This window comes from Magallana gigas, chromosome 1 (genome assembly GCF_963853765.1).
Source record: "Magallana gigas chromosome 1, xbMagGiga1.1, whole genome shotgun sequence".
Classification (NCBI taxonomy): Eukaryota; Metazoa; Mollusca; class Bivalvia; order Ostreida; family Ostreidae; genus Magallana; species Magallana gigas.
This window is the reverse complement of record NC_088853.1, coordinates 44,650,531-44,675,025: the sequence shown is the minus strand read 5'-3', so window position 1 is coordinate 44,675,025 and position 24,495 is coordinate 44,650,531. Positions and strand designations below refer to the sequence as shown.

Genomic DNA, 24,495 nt, shown 5'->3' with positions numbered 1-24,495 from the left:
CACTTGATTTGTTAAATATGTCTGAAAAATATAATATCTGATTTTCCAGAGCTCATATATGTGTTTTCTGGTCATTCAGATATTGCTCTATCCAAATTTATACATTTCTTGCGATATCTGTTCTGAGCCGTTTTTTGAAAATATTTGGGGCACTTTAACTGACTTTGGATGATATATATATACATGTATATACCTACATATTTCCGTCAGCGATATCAAACTCTATTTAAACTGAATAAACTCGAAAAAATGCCGAGCATCTCAACAAAACCTATTGCATTAATCTACATGTACCATTACGCAAAAGATAATGCCGAATTACCGATAGAATGAATTGTATTTCAGTACCCGTCCCCTACATCCGATTTTGCTTAATTTGCGCAGGTAAACAGTTAACTGTTTGATTTACCGAAGTCTCTGTTTGATTTGATACGTAAAAATCACGAAATACAGACGATAGTTTCCAGGTTACAAAGCATAATGAGAACGAAACGAAAATCAGAACAAGCTAACACCAACGTCATGTGTGAAAACTGTCAACGCATTGAAATATTTAGCCTCAATTTACTTCACAAAATCGGCACCAATATATTTTGTATGTTTCAAAATTTCCCTTCATACGCGAACTGTTGCACAACAAGCAAATTCATCATAGTCAGATCGACCCTTTTTCGTATAATGTCATGGCTGCTTTAAACAAAGAACCTCGTTTTAGAAGTATGGAATCATTTTACCGGATGCCGAACCCGAAGCTATTAAACTGATTGAAACACGCATTTCCTTTATTATTATTTTCGTAATAACTCAGATTTGAAACAAAATTTCCACTTAATTTTTGCAATTTATATTTTCCTTCCCATAAGGATAATTTATGCTAAACTATGTTGAATTTGCCTCGGTAGTTCTTGAGAAGAAGATTTTTAAAAATGCACCCCCCTTTTTCTACAGTTTCAAGGTTTTCTCCGCTTTGAATACAGATCAAACTTTTATTTTTGCAATTTATATTCGCCCTCCCATAAGGATGATTTGTGCCAAATTTGGTTGAAATTGGATAAGCGGTTTTAGAGAAGAAGTTCAAAATGTAAAAAGTTTACAGACGGACAGACGGACAGACGGACGGACAGACGGACGACGGACAAAATGTGATCAGAATAGCTCACTTGAGCTTTCAGCTCAGGTGAGCTAAAAATGATAAAGGAACAATTTAAAGGGGCATGGTCACGATTTTGGTCAAAATGTATTTTTCCGGTTTTAATATTTACAATACTTTAGAAAGACATTTTCAAAAGGCGACCAAAATTTGAGTGTCATTCGTTGAGTTCTATGCAAGTCACAGAACTTAAAAATTAATTCTTATGTAATTGTTATGTAAACAAAAATTTTGTTTACATTTTGAATGTTGAAGTGAAATTTTGAATTTTAGGCCTTTAATGAATGTGTTTAATGTTAGGAACTGTTTATTTATGCTTAAGATATATAAATAAAAAGATAGACAAATCAGCTTGAAAAAGATTTTTTCCTGATATATTGAACCTATGTAAACAAACACAGGGCACAAGCCTTGTTCACATGACAAAGAATTATGAGCTCCACGAATGACTCTCAAATTTCATTTGATCATTAGAAATGCATTTCTGAAGCATTGTTTGATCAAAGTCATGACCATATTTAAAAGGATTTCATAGTGTTTATGATTTTTTTTTATTTGATGCTCAAGGTGAATTCATTAGTTATGAGAGAATCACTAATGATTATCAAGTTAAGATTCCATTTACTACATATGAAGGTTTAAAACATGCAATGATTTGTGCTTGGCCAAATGTTAAGCAGTTTTCACATGAAGTAATAATCAAACCATATCAACCTGAATCTATCAAAATACTTTGCTTGTGTAAAAAAGGAGCACGGAACATTTATGATCACTTAAAACAGGTTTATTCAAACCCTAGATCTGCTACAAAAGATTCAGGATTGATATGGAATTATCCACAGAATACTAGGTATTAACAAAATACTACACGTGTAAAATTAAAAATTCACCACTTAATGTTCAATATGTTTTTTAGAACCAGAAACAATTACACATTTTTTTCTTTTGTTGTCCATCTATTTCTCAGATATGGTTGTTAATGTCTGATTGGATTTTTAGAAAGTCTGGTGAAAGAATTGTATTCGATGCCAACACTGTTATCTTTGGCTTACCAGAAAAGAAATACATAGCTATAAACTTAATTATCATGTTAGTTAGGAGACATTTTTAATCAATCCAGAAAAACTGCTAATATTGGCTTATATTGCATTTGAGAATATTGTGAAATATTTACAAAATAATTATTCTTTAGAGAAACTAATGTTGGAAAATAGATTTTACCAAAAAAATGGTCAAGATGGGCATGCCTCTTTGACGTGGTTTAATATGCAGTAAGACCTTATCATGTATAATTTTAATAAATACTTTCCCAACTTGTGTGCGAGTGGTGTGGTGTGAGTGGATGGTATAGATGTATTTGTATTGAAAATGAATTAAAAAAAACCATGACCATGTCTCTTTAAATATACTGTATTTGTTTGCAAAAACTATCTCATATCATATACCTAGAATTATGAGCATTAACACGCTTAAAGTGGAATAACACATCATCACAAAATGGCTGACCGATAATCGAATCGACATTTCGTTTTATTAAAAGGATTTTACGGACTAAAACATGTAACTTACTCCATAGCCAAGTGGATAAAATGTCAGACTTGTGATCCGTACATCCAGAGTTCGAATTCTGTAGGGGCTTTTGTTTTTTTTATATTATTTTAGATATTCATTTTTTATCCCCAAGCTGCAAATTTTTCGCTTATGTGACATTTGTACAGTTTATTTATCATTATATCTTTCATTATAAAAAAAACTTTCCTGATAATTTGAGTGACTTTTTCCAGGTGTGTTATTCCACCTTAAAAACACATTATTTTCTCAACTTTATATGCTCATTATTACTCATAGTTGTCGAGTGTTTTATGCACTCTTCTTAATTCAAAGTAATTATAACATAGGCCTCAATTCACGAGCCTCTCTTGAAATTTCTCCCGCATCTCCATTTTTTCTACAGGTTCTCAACAGAACGAGAGAAGTGATAACGAGTGCCAGAAATAGGATGGATGACGTCACAATCAAACCAGCGTTAACATACGACCCACCTGAAAAAAAAAATATTCATATACATTTCAAAACGGATATGATTTGCATTCGAATCGGTCAAAGCTTATTACTTGTTCATATCCAAATTAAACTGTTGACATGCAAATTGACATATTTTTATGAAATATGACGTAACAGCAAACTATTCTATTCACATTGTGTAATTATATACACTCCTAAAATTCGACAAACTATATCGACTGAATGCACTAATCGTGAATATAAGAAAAGTTTCTTTTTTGGGGGGGGGGGTGGGCATTTTATTCATAAAATTGCGAAAATGTATCTAATTCATAATAACAACCCACCGTTTGTATCACTGCTTACAGCAAGAACCGTATTTAGTTGAGGAAGGGGAACGTTTCGAAAGCTACGGCATGTTGGCATATCCTTTGGCAAGTCGACAATATTCTCAAAGGACTCGTTCAGCATCAGAGCCATTCCACCTAACATATGTCGATCGATGTGGCAATGCATGAACCAGACTCCAGGGTTTGTTGCCCAGATCCTTATTATGGAATAACCTCCGTAGGGAACAACAATGGTGTCTTTTCGAACTGAATTTATGGTGTTAATATTTGGAATGTTCAGATAATCCATCCACATAGAATTTCTCCAGGTTGCGTTGTTGCATTGGCTTTGTTCATTTGGAAGTTGCGGGTTACATTGTATATCGTTGTTTGGAATAAGAGAGCCAGTTTGAGTGACGGTAGGAAATCCCATCTTGAGTACTTCAAAAGTATGACCATGCATGTGGATTGGGTGTGTAATAAATGCACCGGTTCCAATATTTGATAGGACCATAATGATTTCGGAGCCCGATTTTAGATCAAGTGCATGAGTACATTCGCATGAAGTTTCAACATTACAATTTCCACAAGAGGTGTCGACTTCCAAGGGTTGCGTAAGAGCTGATACAGTCGGCCAAATAAACCTCCTACCATTTATAGAACTATAGCCCTTATCTTTAGGAAACCCAAAATTTAAAAAATGAGTAGATGTTTCCTTAGTTTGATTCAATATATCAAACTCTAGTGTTAAGGAGGGTTGTCGAGATTTCAAAAAGGAAACCGGTATGCATTTAATGTTTGGTTCATTTGGAAACATCTCAAACGGGCAATTCAGAACTGTTTTCTTACCGCTTGTTGAAGTCAATGAATTTACAGGGAGTGAAAGCGAATTTGTAATATTTATCAAACCGAGTCCAACGATATTTTGTAGCTTTTTAAGCTTTGTCCCTTCTAATATATGTACAGTCATATTGTAAACCCCTTCTATAGTATTCTCTAAGTCAAGTTCGAAGTCGTATCGCTCTGCTGGATAAATGATGATTTCGTCAACTACCTGAGGAACGAATGGATATCCGTCAGTTTCTTTAACTGTAAGAGGTATTCCGGGAACCGAGAACATAAACACATCTGCAGAACCAACTCCTATCATTCGAAATAAATGGCTTTCACTTTTATCTAATTGAAAAACCTCAAGCGGCGCTTTGTTATTTTCGAATTGGCCCTTTCCGTTAATTAGAATAGATTCGGAAGAAGTTGCCGTGTTTTTTAAATTGGCTTTCAATAAAGTAATTGGGCCATACTCATGGTTCCATTCCTGCAATTGGACAATGTGCTGATTTTTTATTGGAACCTCTCCCTCGCGTTTTAGAACAATGAACGCTCCATATAGACCCATATCTCGTTGATTTCCTACATGGGAATGATACCAATAGGTACCACTGAAACGAGGCTGAAACGTGTAGTTGAAGAGTTGACCTGGTAAAATTGGACATTGAGTAACAAACGCCACTCCATCCATTGCTGGCCATCCCAATTGGTCTATTCCATGCCAGTGGATTGAAACGGCTTCGTTTATAAGATTATTCTGGACAATGATGGTTATAGTCTGGTTTTGGTAAAGAAAAATTGAAGGTCCTGGCATAGACTGATTAGCCGTTAACAATGGCAATGTTGTGTTCCAGCCATCTGCAGTGATAACGTTTTCAATTGAAACTTCTTTGTCAGGCTGTGATATTGGGCGAAGAGTGCCTTCATCTACGAAAAGCGATCCGTTTATCGGATCAATCATTGTAAAAGCATTGTCTATTACAAGCGAGGTGTGACAGTGGTCAGCGCCTTTGTCACAAACGAATTCAGCAGCCTTAATCTGTCTGACCAGAAGAATTAGCACCACTCGTACAAGTAGCTCCAAAACTGTCTGTAAAAAAAGATGACAAGTGAAGTTATAAACTAAAGGGCTTCACACAAGTATAGTTCTAAAAGCAGGGTAGTTTTAGAAAGTTATAGATCAAGTTATGAACGCAACAGTACATGTATTTCGATGTCTGTCAGCAGTTTGTGATGTTATCATGTGAAGATATAATTTTTTATTATCACCTTTTGACCTTTTAAAATTTTCAATAACACTATTATTTAACAAATTTATATTTGCAAAAATAATTTGAACTTCTGAAATGTGATGCAAAGGCAAAGTAGGTGTCAGGACAGTCCGTTCTAGTTTTACATGCATTGCATATCAGAAAATACTTGCGGTGTAGGCACAACAGATGCATGAATAATATAGATAGTGTGTTAAGAATACTTTAGCCAAGGGACCAACGTTTTTACTAAATTTTAGTTTTTATCTCCTGATTTTGTTACATGGAAGAGTGGGTGTGTTAGAATGGTGAACGAGCTTGTGGGCAGGATTGAAAAAAAAAAGAATCATCGGTATCTAAAATTATATTGCATACTGTCTATCAAAATTCTTTTTACAACTATTCATTAATGCACTGAGATTGAGTTGATTTATTTTTAGGACATTAAATAAATATTTTTGAAAATCAGCCATAGTGGAAAAACCACCTACTTGTGAAATGCAGCTATGATTATTTAGTGTCTTTAATGTTTTACCGAGCATGACAACGTTAAAACTGGAATAGGTATCCGTTCAGGTGTGTGAATGCTAAACTTTAATACTCAACCTGTTATTTTTCTCTGTAATCAATTTTAAAGGCATTTTATACCTTATCAGACAGAAAAATCAAAGCGCATCTAAAGTTTTAAAGGGTTTTTCCGAAATACTGGGTTATAGCACACTTTAGTGGAATGTGCATCCTGTTTTAGCTTATAAACTTTTTAATGTCCTGAAAGGTATTTCAAAAACTCGATAGAATATATTAACACATTCGATACAGTGTTATTTTTTTTCTCTCGGGTCGTCAAGAGATATACATGCACATCGATTGTGTTTAATGCTTAATTTTCTTTAATGATCTTAAGGAAGGTCGAGTTTATTATATCATTCAATGTATTCTATAATTACTAACCTCCCTCTTAAAAGAATTGAAAACCTACATTTTCTTCCGGGCATAAAATAAACGACAATTCTCAAATACCCTGATACCAAATTAACGCACTGTTAACTAACTGTTGTTTTTAGATACGACCTGAAACCTACGATGTAATTCTTTAAAACCAGTAACCAATAAAATAACGAAGGCGTTTGGTCATTTCTCATAATAAATACAGGCAACTGTGAATTACACGTAGGTGAAGCTATGATCCAACTCCACATGCAGATGTTTAGCTTAACCATTAAAAATTTAGTTTGTTCACTTTTAAATGTAGATTTTTTAACTTCACAGTCAGCACGGGGTTGTCCGAATGTTTTTTAAACTACACATCAGCACGGGGTTGTCCGAAAGTTTTGCTGCTACGGGAGTGTCGGAGTAAGAAAGGTAAGGCAATATATGTACAATATTAATAATATATATTAATAATAAATAAAGTGCTTTTTCAAGCATAAATGCAGCTATGACCAATAAAAACATATCTGACATTTATCAAGAATATAGACAATCGAGAAAGATAATATGGCAATGCAGAATTTTTAACAATTCGCATTAATTATTTTAAGAAATCCTTTTAAAGTACATCAATACCAGATAACAACATTCATCAAAATAAAAGTTGTTCCATTAATATAAAAAAGACATATCGTTGGCTTTTTTAGAAACAACTTTACGTACCATTTTCAATATGTAACAGCTCCTGTTCGTGTGCCTTTGCTGTTGTTCTTCATTAGCCGTGCGAATTTTCCATCGAGATACCTCCGGGATTCTTGGTAATTTCTTTCTCAGAAAGATTCAAACTATCATAATGTTGAAATGGGAATTACATTATTTAGCTTTAGTGGGTGTAATCCAGGTACACTACAGGGTACACTAGTTAGAGTTAATGCTCATTGTTACCTAGTTGAACACACAGAGAGATGTATCAGGTTCATGTCTTTACATATAACGAAGGTGTTAAAACCCTCTGCATAATAAGCAGTTGCATAAACTATTGTGATAAAAAATTGATCCAAAATACACCGGTACAGTATATACAAGGATAAACAAAATCTTACTGGTTTATTATCATTTCAAAGAGTAATGACCATGTTTTCATGCTGCACTTGCTTGGCATCCCCAATTTAGGTTTTTTTCAGTTCGGTGGGAAATCCCCTCCTGTTTGCCTTGATGGTCCCACATACATATATTCCATAATTTTCCAGGCACTGGACCAAAGGAATTGAAGTGAAAAATTTGTAATAATGTAAGTTGTAAAATAGTTCAGAAACATAATTATTTTTTCAGGAAAGCTAGAATTCATTCCTGGTGAGCAAAGAAAGAAAGGCAAAGTATATCGTAATACAATTTATTCAAACCTGTCAAAAAAGACATGACGACCTTTCCATTTAATGTCCTTGCACAAATGTTTCACAACTCTCTCTCCTTTCCTTTGTCCTTGCATTTCATCAAATATTCCTAGGTAGAGCCGATAATCTCGGGTGTAGCCATTTGGCTCGCAGCGCTCCTGATGAATATATTTTAGTTGTTGCTGGTCCTAACGTCCCCAAACTTGCATGGATGTTGGGATTTATGATACTGATGCATCAGACAGGCTTGGATGCTGAATCTGAGCCATAGGTTTTGGATGCTGGAGGAGGATAAAGTTTTTTAGAGCAGGTTAAAGATTCTGGAGCAGGTGCCCGCTCATGATTATATCTTAGTTGCTACTGGTCCTAACTTCACCAAACTAGCATGGATGGTGTATCTTATGATACTGATGCACTACACAGGCATGAAAGCTGAATCTGGGCCATAGGTTTCGGATGCTGGAGGAGGTTAATGTTTTAAGACCTGGTTAAAGTTTTTGAAACAGGTGCCCTCTGATGATGATATCTTAGTTATTACTGGTCCTAATTTCACTAAACTTGCATGGATGATGCGTTTTATGATACTGATGTACCTGACAGGCTTGAATGTTAAATCTGAGCCATAGGTTTCGGATGCTGGATGAGGTTTAGTTTTTTTGGAACAGGTCACATGTTTTATAGATAATAGCTTGCATAGTTGATTTACCTTTAACATAAATGATTCGTAGTGGTAGCTTCAGATGCAGAGCCTGATCTCCATTATCAAGGATGCTAAAATATCTTCTAGATCACTCAAACCTGCTTGATAGATGTGTTTGTTGTTAAATGATATAACATGATTCCTATGATATGGTATTGCATGATATAATACACTATTTTTTAATATGATACAATATAAAATCATATGTTATATTGTAAAAAGTCATACTAGTATGATTGTATCAATTTTTTAAAATATTTTATGATATGATATTGTGTCGTGATATTGTTATGTATAGTATTGTATATTATGATACAATGTTGTATATAATGATATTGTATCATAAATACATTTTTTTATCACATGAAACTGTTATGAATTAGATATTGCAATATATAGCATTTTACTATATCACATGATATATCTCTTGTATCAAATTATATTGTATCATAAGATAAAATATCATATTATGTATCAAATATAATACAGTATAATACAATACAATATCATACAATATTGTTCAACATTATATCATTATGTTCAATATTGTGATGTATTATGTGATATGATATTGTATAATATAATACTATATTGTATCATATATAAGTATCATGATATTGTATCATGTGATCAAATACATTGTACAGTTATGTAAAACACAAAACAATATCATATCATGTGTTACAATATTATATCTCATCATTATTTATTACGGTTTTTTACTGTATTTTATGATATATATTGTAAGTATGGTAGGATGCAATATTGTATTTTATATTATTGTATTGATAAACATTGTATAATTTAATACCGTATAAAAAGAAAAAATGATTATCATGCAATTTTTTAACAGATGATAAATACAAAACACTATCCATGAATATCCAAGATCATAAAGTATGATTTTCATACAATATGATAAAGGTGGTCTCAAAAAGGTGATGCTTCGTCTTGGTGAGCTTTGTAATCTGTGATTACCTATGTTTACGTAATAAAAAGATCCAGATCGTTTATTTTACCTCTTGTTTTTATTTAGGAAAAAATAACTTGATTCTGGTGCGCTTCATGGAATAATGTTGCGCTTTGTACTCGCAGGCACGGCCTAACTCAAAGCAAATTAAATATTTATAATGAATTTTAGTACATTATTTTAAATAAGATATTTTATTTTTATTTTAGATATTTTAAAATATGACAATTACTGGATTAATTTGCGTTATTTTCAATATAATATTAGATGCGTACATTGTTTATTAAACGTGTATATGTCAACGTGAAAATGGCGTCATTTTTGTTCGACTTCTAAAACACCGAAATTCCCATAAACAAATACTACTTATTACTTATTTTAATGTCGAAATGCTTTTAGAGACAAATGTAGCAAAAATTTCAAGCTTTCAAATTTTGATAAACATTAATCAATAGTTGTTTTTTTTTTTTGTTTTTTTTTTTTTTTTTTTACAAAAGTACGACCGACGGAAGTTAGCACAGAATCAGTCGACCCAGAGCGAGTTTTAAGATTTCTGTACAAAAATGCGATGTGCAATCGGTTTCGGTAATTTCTAGACGTCGTACAAAAAATGAGAAGAGTAAAAAATGTTTAGTTTCTATTTTACTTTCAAAAAACACAGATCGTTTTGCTACAGATTAGTTGTTAACAAAACGCCAGAATTTTATTATCAGTAACTACCAAAAGGTGTCTATGGGCGTTAAAGGGTTAAATGAATAAATAAAGTAAGATTCCTTTATTTGAGATTTACATAAGGCGTTTAAATATCCTAAGTGGGGGGGGGGACTCGACAGGCATTGTACGTCCTTCTTCTTTCTGAAGTACGCAGGAACAAGATTTACACTTGCCAAATTTGCAAAACATCATAAATTATGGACTAATTATCTCTAATCATATATAAATGTTTATTAACATATGTAAAGGTTGTAAACTCATGTATAACTTACATAAAAAAAAGAATATGTACATCATTATCAGTTTGGAAAAAACTATTTGGAATCCATTTTAAGTCCACAAAGGAATTAAAAATTCAAATACTACATCGGATTGTTCTAGCTAGTTTTTTTTTCTTCAAATAAAGCAAATCAGCGCTTTTGTTCCTACAAAGGGAACTTTGAAATGTCTGTGGTGACAAATCTTCAAATCTACACTTTAATTTTTTGAGTTCCTGATTCTTAATTTGAGCAGATTTTACATATAAACCATAGACAGTAACATGTAAAATTCCATCGCCACTTTTTTTGGGCATTTAACGGACATACTACAATAGGTAGCACCCCTAGCCTAATTTTGGGAATTCTGACTTTCTATTACAATTTTTGTTTTAAAACATTGAAGAAGTATTACATTATATGGAGGTATTTATCATCATTTATAAAATAAAACCAGTTATTTAAATATATTTATGATTATATTAACCACGTATGATTTTGTACGTCTAAATAAGATTAAAAATGTAAAAATTCCCCAATTGAGAAATAAATAAAGTTACACCACTGTGATCATACAGAATCCAGATTCCTATTTCTAATCATCTGTATTCTTTCAAATTCATTTTTCTTTGGAAAGCAACGATTGCAATAAAAACAATTATTAGACATTTGAAAATAACCTCGATACAGTTTATAGCCCAATGCGTATTTAAAAAAACCAAACATTGATGGAACCTTGATAACAAAAAAGCGTTTGATACGAATAATAGAGAACAATAATGGTACAATTAAGTTAAGTCCGGCATCACTGGAAAATTCCTCTGAATCCTTAGATCACTTTATGTCGACATGAATGCCTCCGTCAGAAGTGCCGACAGAAGAATTTACAGTCAACACTGGGCTACTACAGGGTGACGTTTTCCCGCTATTTCTCTTTAACATATATATAAACGATCTAGACAATTATTTCATAAATCATAGATAGTTAAGTTGGTTCTGAGATATAAAGAGAATCATAATGATTAAATATTTTTGATTTAATCATATTTTTCTACATTGTATGCTCATATCGGTTTTTTCATTCCAATGACATCGCCCTGTCACGTGACTTTCTAGACCAATCAGATCTAATAGAATAATCATATTGAGGTATGATAATAAATGCTGCTGCATATCTGCATCTTCTTGGGCGGCATATTTTCTCGCTTTTAGCTATGTCTACTGAATATGGGCGGTGTATATACCCCCTCTGATTCGCACGATCATTCGTATCATGGAACGCATAATCGCACGTCAAATCACATTGGCGCACGTTCAATCGTCCGATCACCTAGTCTCTCACGCGTTCCTATCGTATTATCTTTCAACAGTTGCTTTCATTGCACAACAGTCGCAAGATATATCGCAAGATTCAATGCATTTACATCGCACAACGCTCGCTTAGATCTGGCGAAATTCGTACGAATACTTTTTTCATATGCGATTATTTCGGCAACAGTTGACGATTCATATCTAATTTTTTCGGTCGCACGAATATTTGGTCGCTTCTGCTCGTGCGCCAATTGTGAAAGGGGCTTAAGAGGCGATGCCCTCGGAAAATTTGATTTTTCTTGAAGAATGTTTGAGAGCGTATTGCTCTACAATAAGTATGCCAAAGGTACTAATTTTAATGGTTATGATACATACAGCGCAACCCCCTACCCCTCTCCCAAGAGAGAGAGAGAGAGAGATAGAGAGAGGGGGTGTGTGTGTCCGGTCCCTGTTTGTTGGTGTGTAATTTCCTACTTTTAAATTTAATGGTTTGACTGTTTGCAATATCTACATAAAGATTTTAACTGTTTATTTTTTCTCTTTATTCCTTTTTATTTAGTTCAAAATGTCCTATTGGTCCTACTCATATACTTACCTGCCTACTGTACATGCATGCACACTTAGCTTATAAATGGATCGATATGACAGTAAAGTAAGGCTCTTGTTAGTATATGTTGATATAATCTCTATATTAAAAAAATAAAAACAAGCATATGTTAATGAGGCAGGTATCGCAGTCTATACTGAAATAGCTAGTACACGCATTACAGATGTTTGATCCACCTCTAAATGTATCGCGGGAAATGTAGCGCAAGAGCACTGTGACGTTATCCATTACTTTGTTTGTCTCGACTCAATACGAAGGTATGGAAGCATGTAACAAATCTTGTAACAAGTCTCGCCAAAGCATATGTGGTATTAAAAAACTTCTATGACGTCACCCATTGTATTTTGTCAACGTTTATTTTCACTATTCAATCAACAGTGGTTGGATATATAAATATCCAACTGATGGGCAGTTGGATATTTTTAATATCCAACCGCCCGTCAGTTGGATATTTAAATATCCAACAGTGCATAAAAAAAACAAAAATGACAAAATGTTAAAACATGTATTTCCAACTTAAATCCAAATTTATAGAATCTTGTCATCCGTAAATGTATATCCGATAAGCCACAATTGAAATTTCAGCAGAAATATATCCTTTTCTTAATTTTGATTGATTTGGGATCACATATAAATCAATTCCATAAACACTTTTAGACTTCCTCTTTGAACCTTAAACCATATCACTTCTTTTCTTAAGTTTTAACAATATAGGGAATATTGTTGCACTTTTACTTCATAAGACTCCTATAAAATTTTTAACAAATCATCGTCTGTTAATTTTCGTCAAATTTCTGATTTGTCCTTTCTCCTTGCAAGTCTAAAATATCATTCAAACGGTATTCGTGTCTTTCCAGGTAGTGTAGACCTCTAGATCTATACTGGCGTGCGACCAGTTCTCGCCGAGTACAATTTCTCGCCAGTACATTGTGACGTCATTTTATCAACACATAAAATTATATACGAAAAATGACGTCACAATGTACTGGCGAGAAATGGTACTCGGCGAGAACTGGTCGCACGCCAGTATACATTGAATTTACTTTGCGTTAAAAAAATACATCATCTACATTTAAGTCTGCTCAGTACAGCTGAATGGTTTACTATAACATGCGCACCTGTTCACTCGTCCATGAATAAAAGGTGTGTTTGGTTAGGCTATTGTGTATGGTACTATTGGAATCTCAAATGAGCTTGACGCTTTTGTATTACAGCACAGTTGGGTATATGAATGGGTCAATGCTTCTTGGAGGTTCAATGGGGGAAATTTTTTTAAGTAAGATAAATAACTCGATAGTATTGAATAGTTTAGAGAATGTTTTCTCTAAACTATTCAACACTATCGAGTTATTTATCCATTACCTCTAAACGTGTCTTCAAACCTTAAGACACCGTAAATTACGAGTTAAAAGTCAGCCAATTTTGGCATAGCACCACGGGTGAAAACATTAGAGAGCATTATGGGACGTAGACAACAAAATTTGTTTGATGAACTGTACGTTTAGCTCGTTCTTTTTCCCGCGCTCACTGGTTCTTAGAGCTCGCTTCGCTCTCATTAAATATTGTCATAATAAATCATATCAGGTATTTTGATTAAGATTTTAAGCATTGATGTTAATGTTGAGCGGTAATTTGCTTCGGATTTTAATGGATTGAGTTGTAGACACTTTTTTTTTTCAATAAATCCCCTTGTGCTAAATTCTTGAAATTAAATAAATTAAACCATGCGATGAAAATACTTGAACCATTATCTTTTAATTGCTTTTATACATTCGATATGCCACGAGGAAAACCCAAAGCCAACAAGGATAAAGGAGTCACTGGCGCCGGCGGAGGTCCGTCAAGCGGCGGCCTTGACTCAAGGACGAGAAAGAGAAGAGCGGAGAGTCAACTAAATTCCCAACAGCCTACCTGCAATGCCATACAGGTCACACAAGTGCCTCCGACTGTTGTCGAGGAGCACCAGCAGGCAGCGACCAACACAGGGATTGGAAACCCGACAACTAGTGCAAGCACATGGCAAGGTACGCCCGAAATGCCCCAGTTGTTGGGAAGCACTATGCAAATAGCACAAGCCAACTATCATGATTTTTGCGGGATTGTCCGATTTTACGCCGTCAAAAATACAAATCCCGGTATCCCGATCGGGATTGCCAAAATACCCCAAAATCCCGATTCTCAAAAAATCGAACCCGTTTTACGACAATAAGTCCCGATTTCCATCTAAAATATTAAATCCTGCGCTGCTTGTCTACGCTAGCCAATCAAAAAATCAGGATTATGACCGCCATTGCTGTTTACCTGTATTGCGTGTGTGTATATCAGGATGTGTGAATTGGTGTAATTACCTGTAGGCTACATGTGTCTGGGTGTTTGAAAACCTAATGAGGAGCATGTTTTAATAGTAATTGATCGTGAAGTATCGGAATGGATAGCAAAATGCCACACTTTTTACACAAACTTCGATAAGTATGGAGGTTAATTACACCACCAGAGAAAACGAAACTTTTATCCCGATATCTCGGCAAGTGGGAGGCAGATTCCCGATTTTCGGGATGGCTATTGGGATCGTAAATGGATGACAACCATGTATATAAAACAAATTTTTCTAGGGATTTTAGGGTAGACCATGGTGGAATGAATGATGTTACAAAGCACACGAAAACAGTCATCCATCAAGCCAGCATCAAATCCCAGAAATCAACACCTGCTGCTTCCAACTTCTTTGTGAAATCAAAATTAGAGCAAGATAAAGGTAACTAAAGGACTATATATGGTTTGAGCCTAAAATGGCCCCCTTAAATGAACATTGTCGTTTTACTGTAATTCTTTGTTTTATTTGTACAAATATACATATGAAGTTTTTTCATAATTTTCATTTTGATTTTAGTGCCCACAGTTTAAAAAATATGACATCAAAATTGTTCAAGTGTTACCTTCAGTTTGTACTAACCGGTAAGAGTCTCATCTTTTTCAAACTGCATATATGTTAGCATTTTTGGTTTTTTAAGAGTTGGGGAATTAGCAATTTCCAAAGGCAATAGTCCAGCCACTATTATTAATATATCGGACATCAATTTTTCCCTAGATAATTCCAACATGTTTTTTAACCATCAGACAATCAAAGAACGACCAATATGGCAGAGGGGTAACTATTTGCATTAAAAAATCTTCCAGTTTTCATTGTCCAATAAATTATATGTTAGCCTTTTTGTCCATGGGGCCTCGAATTAACGGTCCAGTATTCTGTCATTCTGATGGTAGCCCACTCACTAGATTTCAGATCTCAGCATTGTTAAATAAAGCCACTAATGCTCTAGGACTGCATGGCCATCGATACAAAGCACATTCTTTTTGGATAGGGGCTGCCACCGCTGCTATCAGCAAGGTTGCCATTCAGATTCTGTTAGAGAGGCAGGGAGATGGAAATCACAAATTTGCCCACATGTCACCCTTGTTATTCATTGTGGGTGGAATGATTTAGGTGACCCTGACTGGCCCCTCGCTGAATTGATAGAACATATGTCCGGGAACATAACCAGCCTAGCTGAGCTCCTACCAAAGACTAAGTTAGTTTGGTCTCAAATATTAAGTCTTATAGATATTCTTCAGACCTTGAAGCTATGGAGAGGAATCGTAACCGCTTCAATAGGGCAACAGCATGTCAAATATAGGAGTTAGGGGGCATATATTAAGCACCCAGATAATTTTAGGAACATCAACCAGTTTTTCGGCAATGACAATGTGCATCTCAATCCTTTGGGTAACAACAAATTCTTGAGTGACATTCAGGAGGGCCTTAATTATTTCCAAAAAGCGCTTGGGACAGTATTTCCAGACAAACGCCAATAAAGGGTTATTTCACATACAAACAATGCAACTTAATACTAAATAGGGTATCCCTAAGCATTATAATCATAAATTTACTAAATGGGTTTTTGGTCGTGGGTCAGTTGAATTAGGCTCCCCTTGTGGGGTGACCTTAAACCTTCAGTTGAAGGTCATGTGGCATGTGCGCCCGTCCATTAAGTGATGTGACAAGTTTGTGGAAATAATTAACAAATATATTGTTCGCGGTTAACCCGGAACAGTCAAATGCTATTGATTTATGCTGCTGCTCATTTTGTGCTTGTTGCTGCTGCTGCTACCATATTGCATTTTTACTATAAACATTCAAATGTTCAAACTACAATTGCTGCTGATATTAACTTTTATTATAAACATTCAAATTTTCAAACTATAGCTGTTTGCAGTCAACCCGAAATAGCAAAAAATATTTGTGCTGCTCATATTGATTGTACTTGCTGCTTTGTTGTTGGGTCTGCCCTGCTTGGCAACCCTTGCTGCTTTTATTGCCATGACCAAAAACGCCAAACAATAAAAATCTAATTACACAATTACTTGTGTTTGGTAATTTCTTCTGTATAGATAATTATGCCTCTAGTTATGTGTAATAATTGTTGACTCAAGAGTGTATTTTCAAATTCGTATATAATATGCAACTTTACATTTAATTTACTCTTTGTAATGTATGGAACTGTTGAAACTGTAAAACACTTGATAAGGGGTGTTTACACCCCCCCCCCCATTTAGACTCCAAAGTTCATATGATATTGTAATATGTGGATTATCTAAACTGGTGGGCTGAATTGTCCAATGTTCTATTTCTGAATAAATTATAATATATTATGAACGGCTGTCTAAAATGGCGTCTGGCGAAAAAGAAGGTGTGCAGGTTGTCCCACATAAAACTATGAGGTGCGAGTGATGTCAGTATATTCGAACATGTATGTACTGGATGACTTAACCAATCAAACTCTGCTGAATGAAATCCGCTGCACTACATAGTACATTTTACAGGTAGACGAAGTGTTTACAAGTCACTTACTAATAGGTGTTTGTTTAAACCAATGAAAAACATCTTTATTGATCCGTCCATTAGTCTTGTGTGTACCAGTGTACACTATATATACATGCATGTATCTATATATCCTTTATATTCGGCAGACTGAGCACATCAGAGATGCATACGGATATCATTCTAAAACAGGTTAAGTTTTCTTATCATTTAAAATCAAGCTTTTTTCTTTATAACATTTTGTTTTTGATTTTGTTCAGTATCAGTTAAACTCAACCATCAAATTATGTCATACAACTTGCCTTAAACTCCATACCTTTAAAGGTCAAATTTGTAGCATACATGTACCTTGGAGTTTGTTTTAAAGAGCTCAGATACCTGTTTTGCTTGAATTAGTTGAATTCTCTGAACAGTTTGTTTTTGTTTCTTAAAAATCCCTTTAAACCGGCATGATACAGCTTACCATTCCAGAAAAGCTAATAACCGTATTCTGCTTATGGAAGTTCATAGTTAATTATCTGTATAGCATACTCAACATCGTGTTAGATTGAATTATGTCGTCAACGATAAAAATGCAATTGATTAATCATTAAAGTGCTTTCTCTCTTTAATTCATGCGGGATATGAAGGTGGCGACATTGCCGAAAAAATACATAACCCGTGTTAGCGGGTTATGTTAATTTTTTTCTGCAATGATCGCTACCTTCATAACCCGCATGCATCATCAAAGATTGCGTTCTTACATCTTTCATTTAACAAATTAATAAACTGACTGTAAAAAGTAAGTAAAATTATCCGAATTACTGTTAATGTACATCAGTATAATAGCTAAAATGAATAGTCTCCTATCGGAATTTGAGTCTGACCTCATCATGACTATTTCGTGCAGTCCGTGATTTTTCAAAGATCGCTGTAGGTTTCGACCAATCGTTAAACGGGGCGCGTATATCTTAGTCTGGTTGTTTCTATAGAGCTATTAAATAACAATTAGTTTCCGAAAGAAATACAGGGAATCATACACGGTAAATGTAAATATTATCATAATGTTGGAAACTGTACATATCACAAGATGTAAAAAAACTGTTTAAATCCAGAAAGCACTTTATAGGCATATCTTTGCAAGAAAATAAGTATTTAGATGCAATTACATCAAGATTCTTGTTTCTTGGATAAAGACGTTGTTGATTGGTGCAGTGATGTTGTTTCCTGTGTGTCATGGTCAGCGCCCCTACCCAGCACAGTCCGACATAACTTCCGGTAGCCTTGTTGCAGCAGCCGGTTCTATCGGAGTCATGGCCCTTGCAGGTTTTGACATTGCTCATTTTAGGGTTTTCTTTTTTTCTGGCATCACGTTGTTGGCAAGTTTGGACATTTCTATGGTTCACATTTCAAAGACGTTGCAACTTTGAACTATCACGTCTTTTTTTCATGGGGGTTACTAAACTGGGAGAAAAATTGGTCAAAGAATCACGAAACTATATATTTGAATAAAAAAAATATTGAATGCTATGTAAAATATATCTCCTTTCTATAGTCTAAAATTTCTTTCACTAATGAGAAAAAAATCAGGGAAATAGTTATTTCTGGATTAATGAGGATCTCTTAAAGCAGACCCAAATCAGAGAGGAGGTAGGCAGCTATGGAACTTTGCAAAAAACTCGTCCAGCTGTTAGCTTTGTTACACTACACTATATGTTATATCTATTATTACATCATGTGTTATATCTGTTATAACACTATATGCTAAATCTGTTATTAAACTATGTGTTACATATGTTATTACACCATATGTTATATTTGTTATTACACTATGTGTTATATCTGTTATTACACTATATTTTATATCTGTTATTACACACTGTATTGTATCTTTTAATGCCCTATATGTTATACTTTTATCACACTGTATGTTTTAAATGTCTGCTATGGATTTGGTTTTACATTTAACAGCAAGTGCCGCGCTGACGGCGATGTCTAGCTTGAAAATATCCAAGGACTGCTATTCCAAGGGAACAACTCAAGGTCCAGGAGAATCATGCAACGATATCCTTGAAGAGGAAAGACAAAGATGCGAAGAGGAGAAAGGAGGTAAGAATTGTGTTCTTAGCTGATATTTCGGAAAAACCACAACGATTTATAAGCATCATTAGACACAACGTATTCATTTGGTAAGGTCTTCTGGGAAACAGAAGACTTTGCCTTGTTATTTGTCTTTTTATTTCATTGTTTCTTTTTTAACAATATGTTTTGGGGCGTTTGATATTGCTCTAACTCGTTTCAACTTAACTGCAAAGTCTTTCCCCCATCCAAAAGAGTCCTTTTATTATTGCAGAATATTTGAATACTAGTAGTTAAGTATTTAAAAGATTAACTGCTTTGATGTTCTTAATTTGTTTATTTTTGTATGCTAAATATACGTTGTAGGCACGAAACAATTTGTAGATTTGTTAAGTCGTAAATATATATAATAATTCAACTTTTTATTAAATCGTTTATTCTATTATTTAGTTAAGTTGTTAAATCGTATCAGGAATAATTCGAGCTTTGCTTTAATTTTGTATATATATTTTTTTCTTTTTAAATAATACAATTGTGTCCAGATACGTCATTTGGATTAGATTCTTAACGAAGTCTTCTTACGAGTTCTGTTGTAATTTTGTTTGTAAAATATACACAGTATATCCATGAACGATTGTACATTTGGTAACTAGTTTTTTTTTTAGAGTAATCATAAAGTTGAGCAAAACAGAAGTTCTTTATCAAGTTTGTGTATGCACATATGGTTGAAGCTAATTTGTTAAAAACATTTTTACAAAAAGGCAACCAGAAGACCATCTCCTATTGGGATAAATTCAATTCGATGAAAATAACTATTTTAATTGAATGTACAAAATTAAAAATGGGCTAGGTTGCTATATATTAAATGATTAATATTCGTTGTTCAATTATCGATTCTTTTGTTGCTGGTGCAGCTGCATTACTGAAATATTTGTGTTTTGTTTTCTGCAGAGTTGGAAAGGACACTTCAGGAGGCTCAGGAGGCATTGGAGCGTACGTGAATTTATTATAATAAAATCTAGTAGATGATTAGACACTGCACGTTTCTGAAATCCGAGATATGAACCTCTTCTAAAGATGCCATACCCCGATATATTGAAAATAAGCCGCGGTCTATTTTAAGTTTTGGTTAGAAAGTTGTAATGAAGTTCTTTTTGGATTTTGTGGTGGTGATGGACAAAACGACAAACATAAGAATAAACAAAACAAAATGATTTTATTTAACCAAAAATGAAATTAAAATAACAGAATATGAAAATACTCACACTCACAAACACGCACCTTCACTCTCACTAAGAACGAAATATAACTTTAAATTGTAAATCAAATAACACTGACAATGAAACAATAGTGGGATTAACTTTGAACACATTCAATTGTCAGTATTTATATGAAACAAATAAATGCTAATTATTGCTATAACAGTATGTAAAATAATACTGTTATATGTACTTTCACAGAAAAAATAAATTGGATTATTATCTGTAATTGAATACGTAACTGTTACCACTAGCTGACCTAATATATCATTCAGTTATTAAATAGAACTGAAAGTTGGCTTCAAATAATTGCAACAGCCACCCTTAAAAAAGTCACCACTGGGCCTCAATAGCACACAGAACCCGTAAACAAAATGTCCCGTCTCCAGACTCGAAGGTTTCTCACTGGAATACTATCCACACAGGGCCTCCTGACCATTAACATTCATCCTCCACGGGCTCACGTACGTTCCACTTGCGTCACGCCTTGCTCCATTAATGTTTGACGGTCCCAGTTCTGACTCATATACTATGCTCATTACGGACACACCTGGTTTAACGCTATAATCCTCACTGCACTGAAACAATAATTACCTATTCTAATACTTATAGTCACATTTACTAATACAACGAAACAAAAAGACCATACCCCGTAAATATAACATGAAACTGACAAAATATATACCAAAACTTACCGGCAGGAGAAAAGAAAATGCCCAAAAAGATTTACAACATTTCTACCAGACTAAAATCTGAAATCGTCATCAATTACAATCTGGAGGACAAATTCAGCAACGCGGCCGCACACATCACAAGCAGCCACGACTCTCTAACTGACCCAATCGGTTATGCTAAAAATATGCAAAAGATATCCCTACTACGAACACTCTACGAACACATTGAATATATGGAAAACAATTAAGCCCAAAATTACAACTATTCACTCAAACAAATACGAAACTGAAATAAACTGAATTCAACTTCATCACCAACGGGAGGGGGGGGGGGGTTATTTTAAAACCCCTCTTATTTTCAAATTGCAGCTTATCCAAACAAAAGTAGGGTTAGTGGTTAGAGCATAATCCCTGGCTTACTATCAGAACTATGAATTGTGATCGATCGATTGTTAACAATTTGTTTGTTCTAAACATTGGATATCCAGGGAAACATCCATAAGAGTTAAAAGAAAATTAACTGTCATTATTTTTCATAAATGTCAAGAAATTTTATAACAAAATAACAAAATAATTGGAATAATACTGTGTACATACAATATTTTACTTTCATTAGTGTTCAATGCACAAAATAGGTTGCTTATTTTCAGAACCGGCTTATTATTAAATCCGGTTGATTATGAAGGTTTTAGGGTATATATGTTTCCGGGCTATTCTTTGTTGTTTTGTTCCTTAAACGTATTACAATGAGAACATTCATGTAAAGTCTACATCTAGTAGATGAATGGTCCTGTTCGTTTGAGATATGAACCCCTTTTAAAGATCACATACACTTGTATTGGATATAGATAATTTGTTTACAGTACCAATAGCTTATATTAAATATAGAGTACACTTTATCAGAAAGACAAAGATTCTTGACCTCAACTTTTAAAAATGATAAAGACGCTCTTATAATTCTAAGTAAGTTTATCGATCATTCCATATAATTTCCAATTAATGGTTTTTTTCTTCAGCATAATTCTGTTTTCTTCGAACTGGTTTTTGAAATATTTCAAATTAATCATAACGATGAAAAGGGCAACCCCCTATATTCTACATAAAAAATGCATATCTGTGATGTTTAAGTGAAATATTATACAATAATTTAATGCTTGAGCAGTCAATAGACCCGAATATTTCCCCTGAGGTGCAGGGAACAGCTCAATATGATATATTGCCCGAGGCCAACGGTCGAGGGCAATAGATCATACTGAGCTGTTCCCTGCATCAAGGGAAAAACATAGGATCTATTGACTGTTCAGGCATTAAATAATAATTGTTTTATTACCTAATTCCGTTTAGAATTTGGTGTTCACAATTTTAAATTACAGAAGGTTATCATGCCATTATGCATTCAGGTCATTGTTAACCAATACCAAGAATTACTTAATAAATTTTAAGAAAAATAGTAAAAAAAACATAATAAAGTTATATTTAATTTTGTAGTAATTAAACTTTTTCTAAAATACGTTGCCAGTCCAATAGATCGCAGTCTATTGACCGGCGGTCCAATAGATCACAGTCTATTGACCGGCGGTCTGATAGATCGCAATCTATTGACCAGCGGTCTGATAGATCGCAATCTATTGACCAGCAGTTCAATAGAACACTTTCCAACCTGAATATACGTACAAAATAGATGAAAATATTTAATCTGTAATAAAACAACAAAATCCTCTTGATTAGGTAATAAACCAACCTGTGATCTATTATAGTCATAGAGTGGGTTTCAGTATTTTATGTATCTACGGTGAATAATCGTCAGAACATTTAAGGACCACGTTCTATTTACTTCGAGTTAAGTCTCACTACATTTTGGATGATATAAAGATCGTTACATCAATTCTGATTCCGTTCAGTCAAACTTGCTATCAATAAAAGGAAACGGTTCAGTATATATAAAACTCGAATATATAGTATACATATAATTTCAGCTTAAAAGTCTATTGTGTAAGGTAACACCCACATAATTATTATTTAAACATAAGCATTTTTCTAGAGGGTTCTCATTTGTGGCATATGTGATGTTTTACTTTTTGACATTTCAGTTATCGGAGCAACCATCACAGCAAATTGCGAAAGGTGGGCACCAACCAATGTTAAAGCTGACTGTATTGTTTGTGCAGAATTATTAGATGATGAAACTGCATGTAATAATAACAACCTCTGCCAATTTGATGAAAACACTGGAGTTTGTGTTTTTGGGTTCCCGCGTCCAGTATAAAGATGATAAGAAATCAGAATTGTTGTCGTTTTGATGTTTTGTCTCTTTTTTTGGTGGTCTTTTAGACACTGGCAATAACATTTAAATTTGTAACGAAGTGTATCAAATATTCTTAAACTTCAAATTTACCTCAGTTGTGCTGTGACTGAAGACTTTGTTTTTTGTGCCCTTTATTAAATCAGTATTTTATGCTCCAATTTAGCAATGGGGTCTAAAAAAATCGAAATATTTTTGCCTCAATATTATGGTATATCATCAATTCTACGCCACCTGACATCTTTAATGCAGTGTAATCCAAAGCTTGATTACAAACTTATCGAAGCAAAATCTTTTTTACAAAACCGTTGTCAAATCAACACTCCTAAAGACCGAGTAACGGAGATTATTCCTATATAAACGACCACTGCAGCTTAAATAACGGATCCAGTACAGAAATTTATCTACATGTTTTCGAATACAATGCTCTTGACCAGTGTACCAGTGTTGTTCTGCATCTGCAGTTTTTTAATGCACTTAAAACAATTTTGTGTTTCCAAAAAAAATTAAATACACATGTAACTGTCATTGCAGTGTCAGAAACATACCAAATGTAACATGGTAGATCCATAATTCGCGGTATTCAATTTGTCTGGACGGCCTAGTGTGTTAAAGGACCGACGATATCAAAATAAAAAATTAAGTGCTTAAAAGGTGATACATTTAAAGCAATATGAGCTGCAATTTTCATGGAGAATTTTTTTTAACGAAAATGTTATTTTCTATTAAAATGACAAAAATATCATGGTTTTTAAATTTCTTGTCGGTAAAGTTTTGTAAAAAGGGCTGTTAAGAAACCTTAATTGGAGCGAAATTAAATTATTGTCGTCCAGTACAAAAATTGATTTGCTTTATGTTTCTTTAAAGAGATATCTTTCCTCTGACAAAAATGGTATTTCC

General features: G+C 33.9%; 2 protein-coding genes across 2 annotated transcripts; one reads left to right on the top strand and one right to left on the bottom strand.

The window, feature by feature from the left end:
- Positions 1 to 2,544: 2,544 nt before the first annotated feature.
- Positions 2,545 to 7,550, bottom strand: LOC105337702 (uncharacterized). The gene is made up of 3 exons (XM_020071203.3): positions 7,215 to 7,550; positions 3,502 to 5,401; positions 2,545 to 3,192 (listed from the first exon to the last, which is right to left on the bottom strand). Exons 1-3 carry the CDS (start codon positions 7,215 to 7,217, stop codon positions 3,038 to 3,040), a joined length of 2,058 nt encoding a protein of 685 aa, XP_019926762.3. The 5' UTR covers positions 7,218 to 7,550; the 3' UTR covers positions 2,545 to 3,037.
- Positions 7,551 to 17,413: 9,863 nt separating this feature from the next.
- Positions 17,414 to 23,616, top strand: LOC105337706 (uncharacterized). Its single transcript, XM_011442568.4, has 5 exons — positions 17,414 to 17,494; positions 18,478 to 18,607; positions 19,253 to 19,390; positions 20,312 to 20,353; positions 23,384 to 23,616. The coding sequence occupies exons 1-5, from the start codon at positions 17,468 to 17,470 to the stop codon at positions 23,557 to 23,559; spliced, it is 513 nt and encodes a 170-aa protein (XP_011440870.4). The 5' UTR covers positions 17,414 to 17,467; the 3' UTR covers positions 23,560 to 23,616.
- Positions 23,617 to 24,495: the final 879 nt, after the last annotated feature.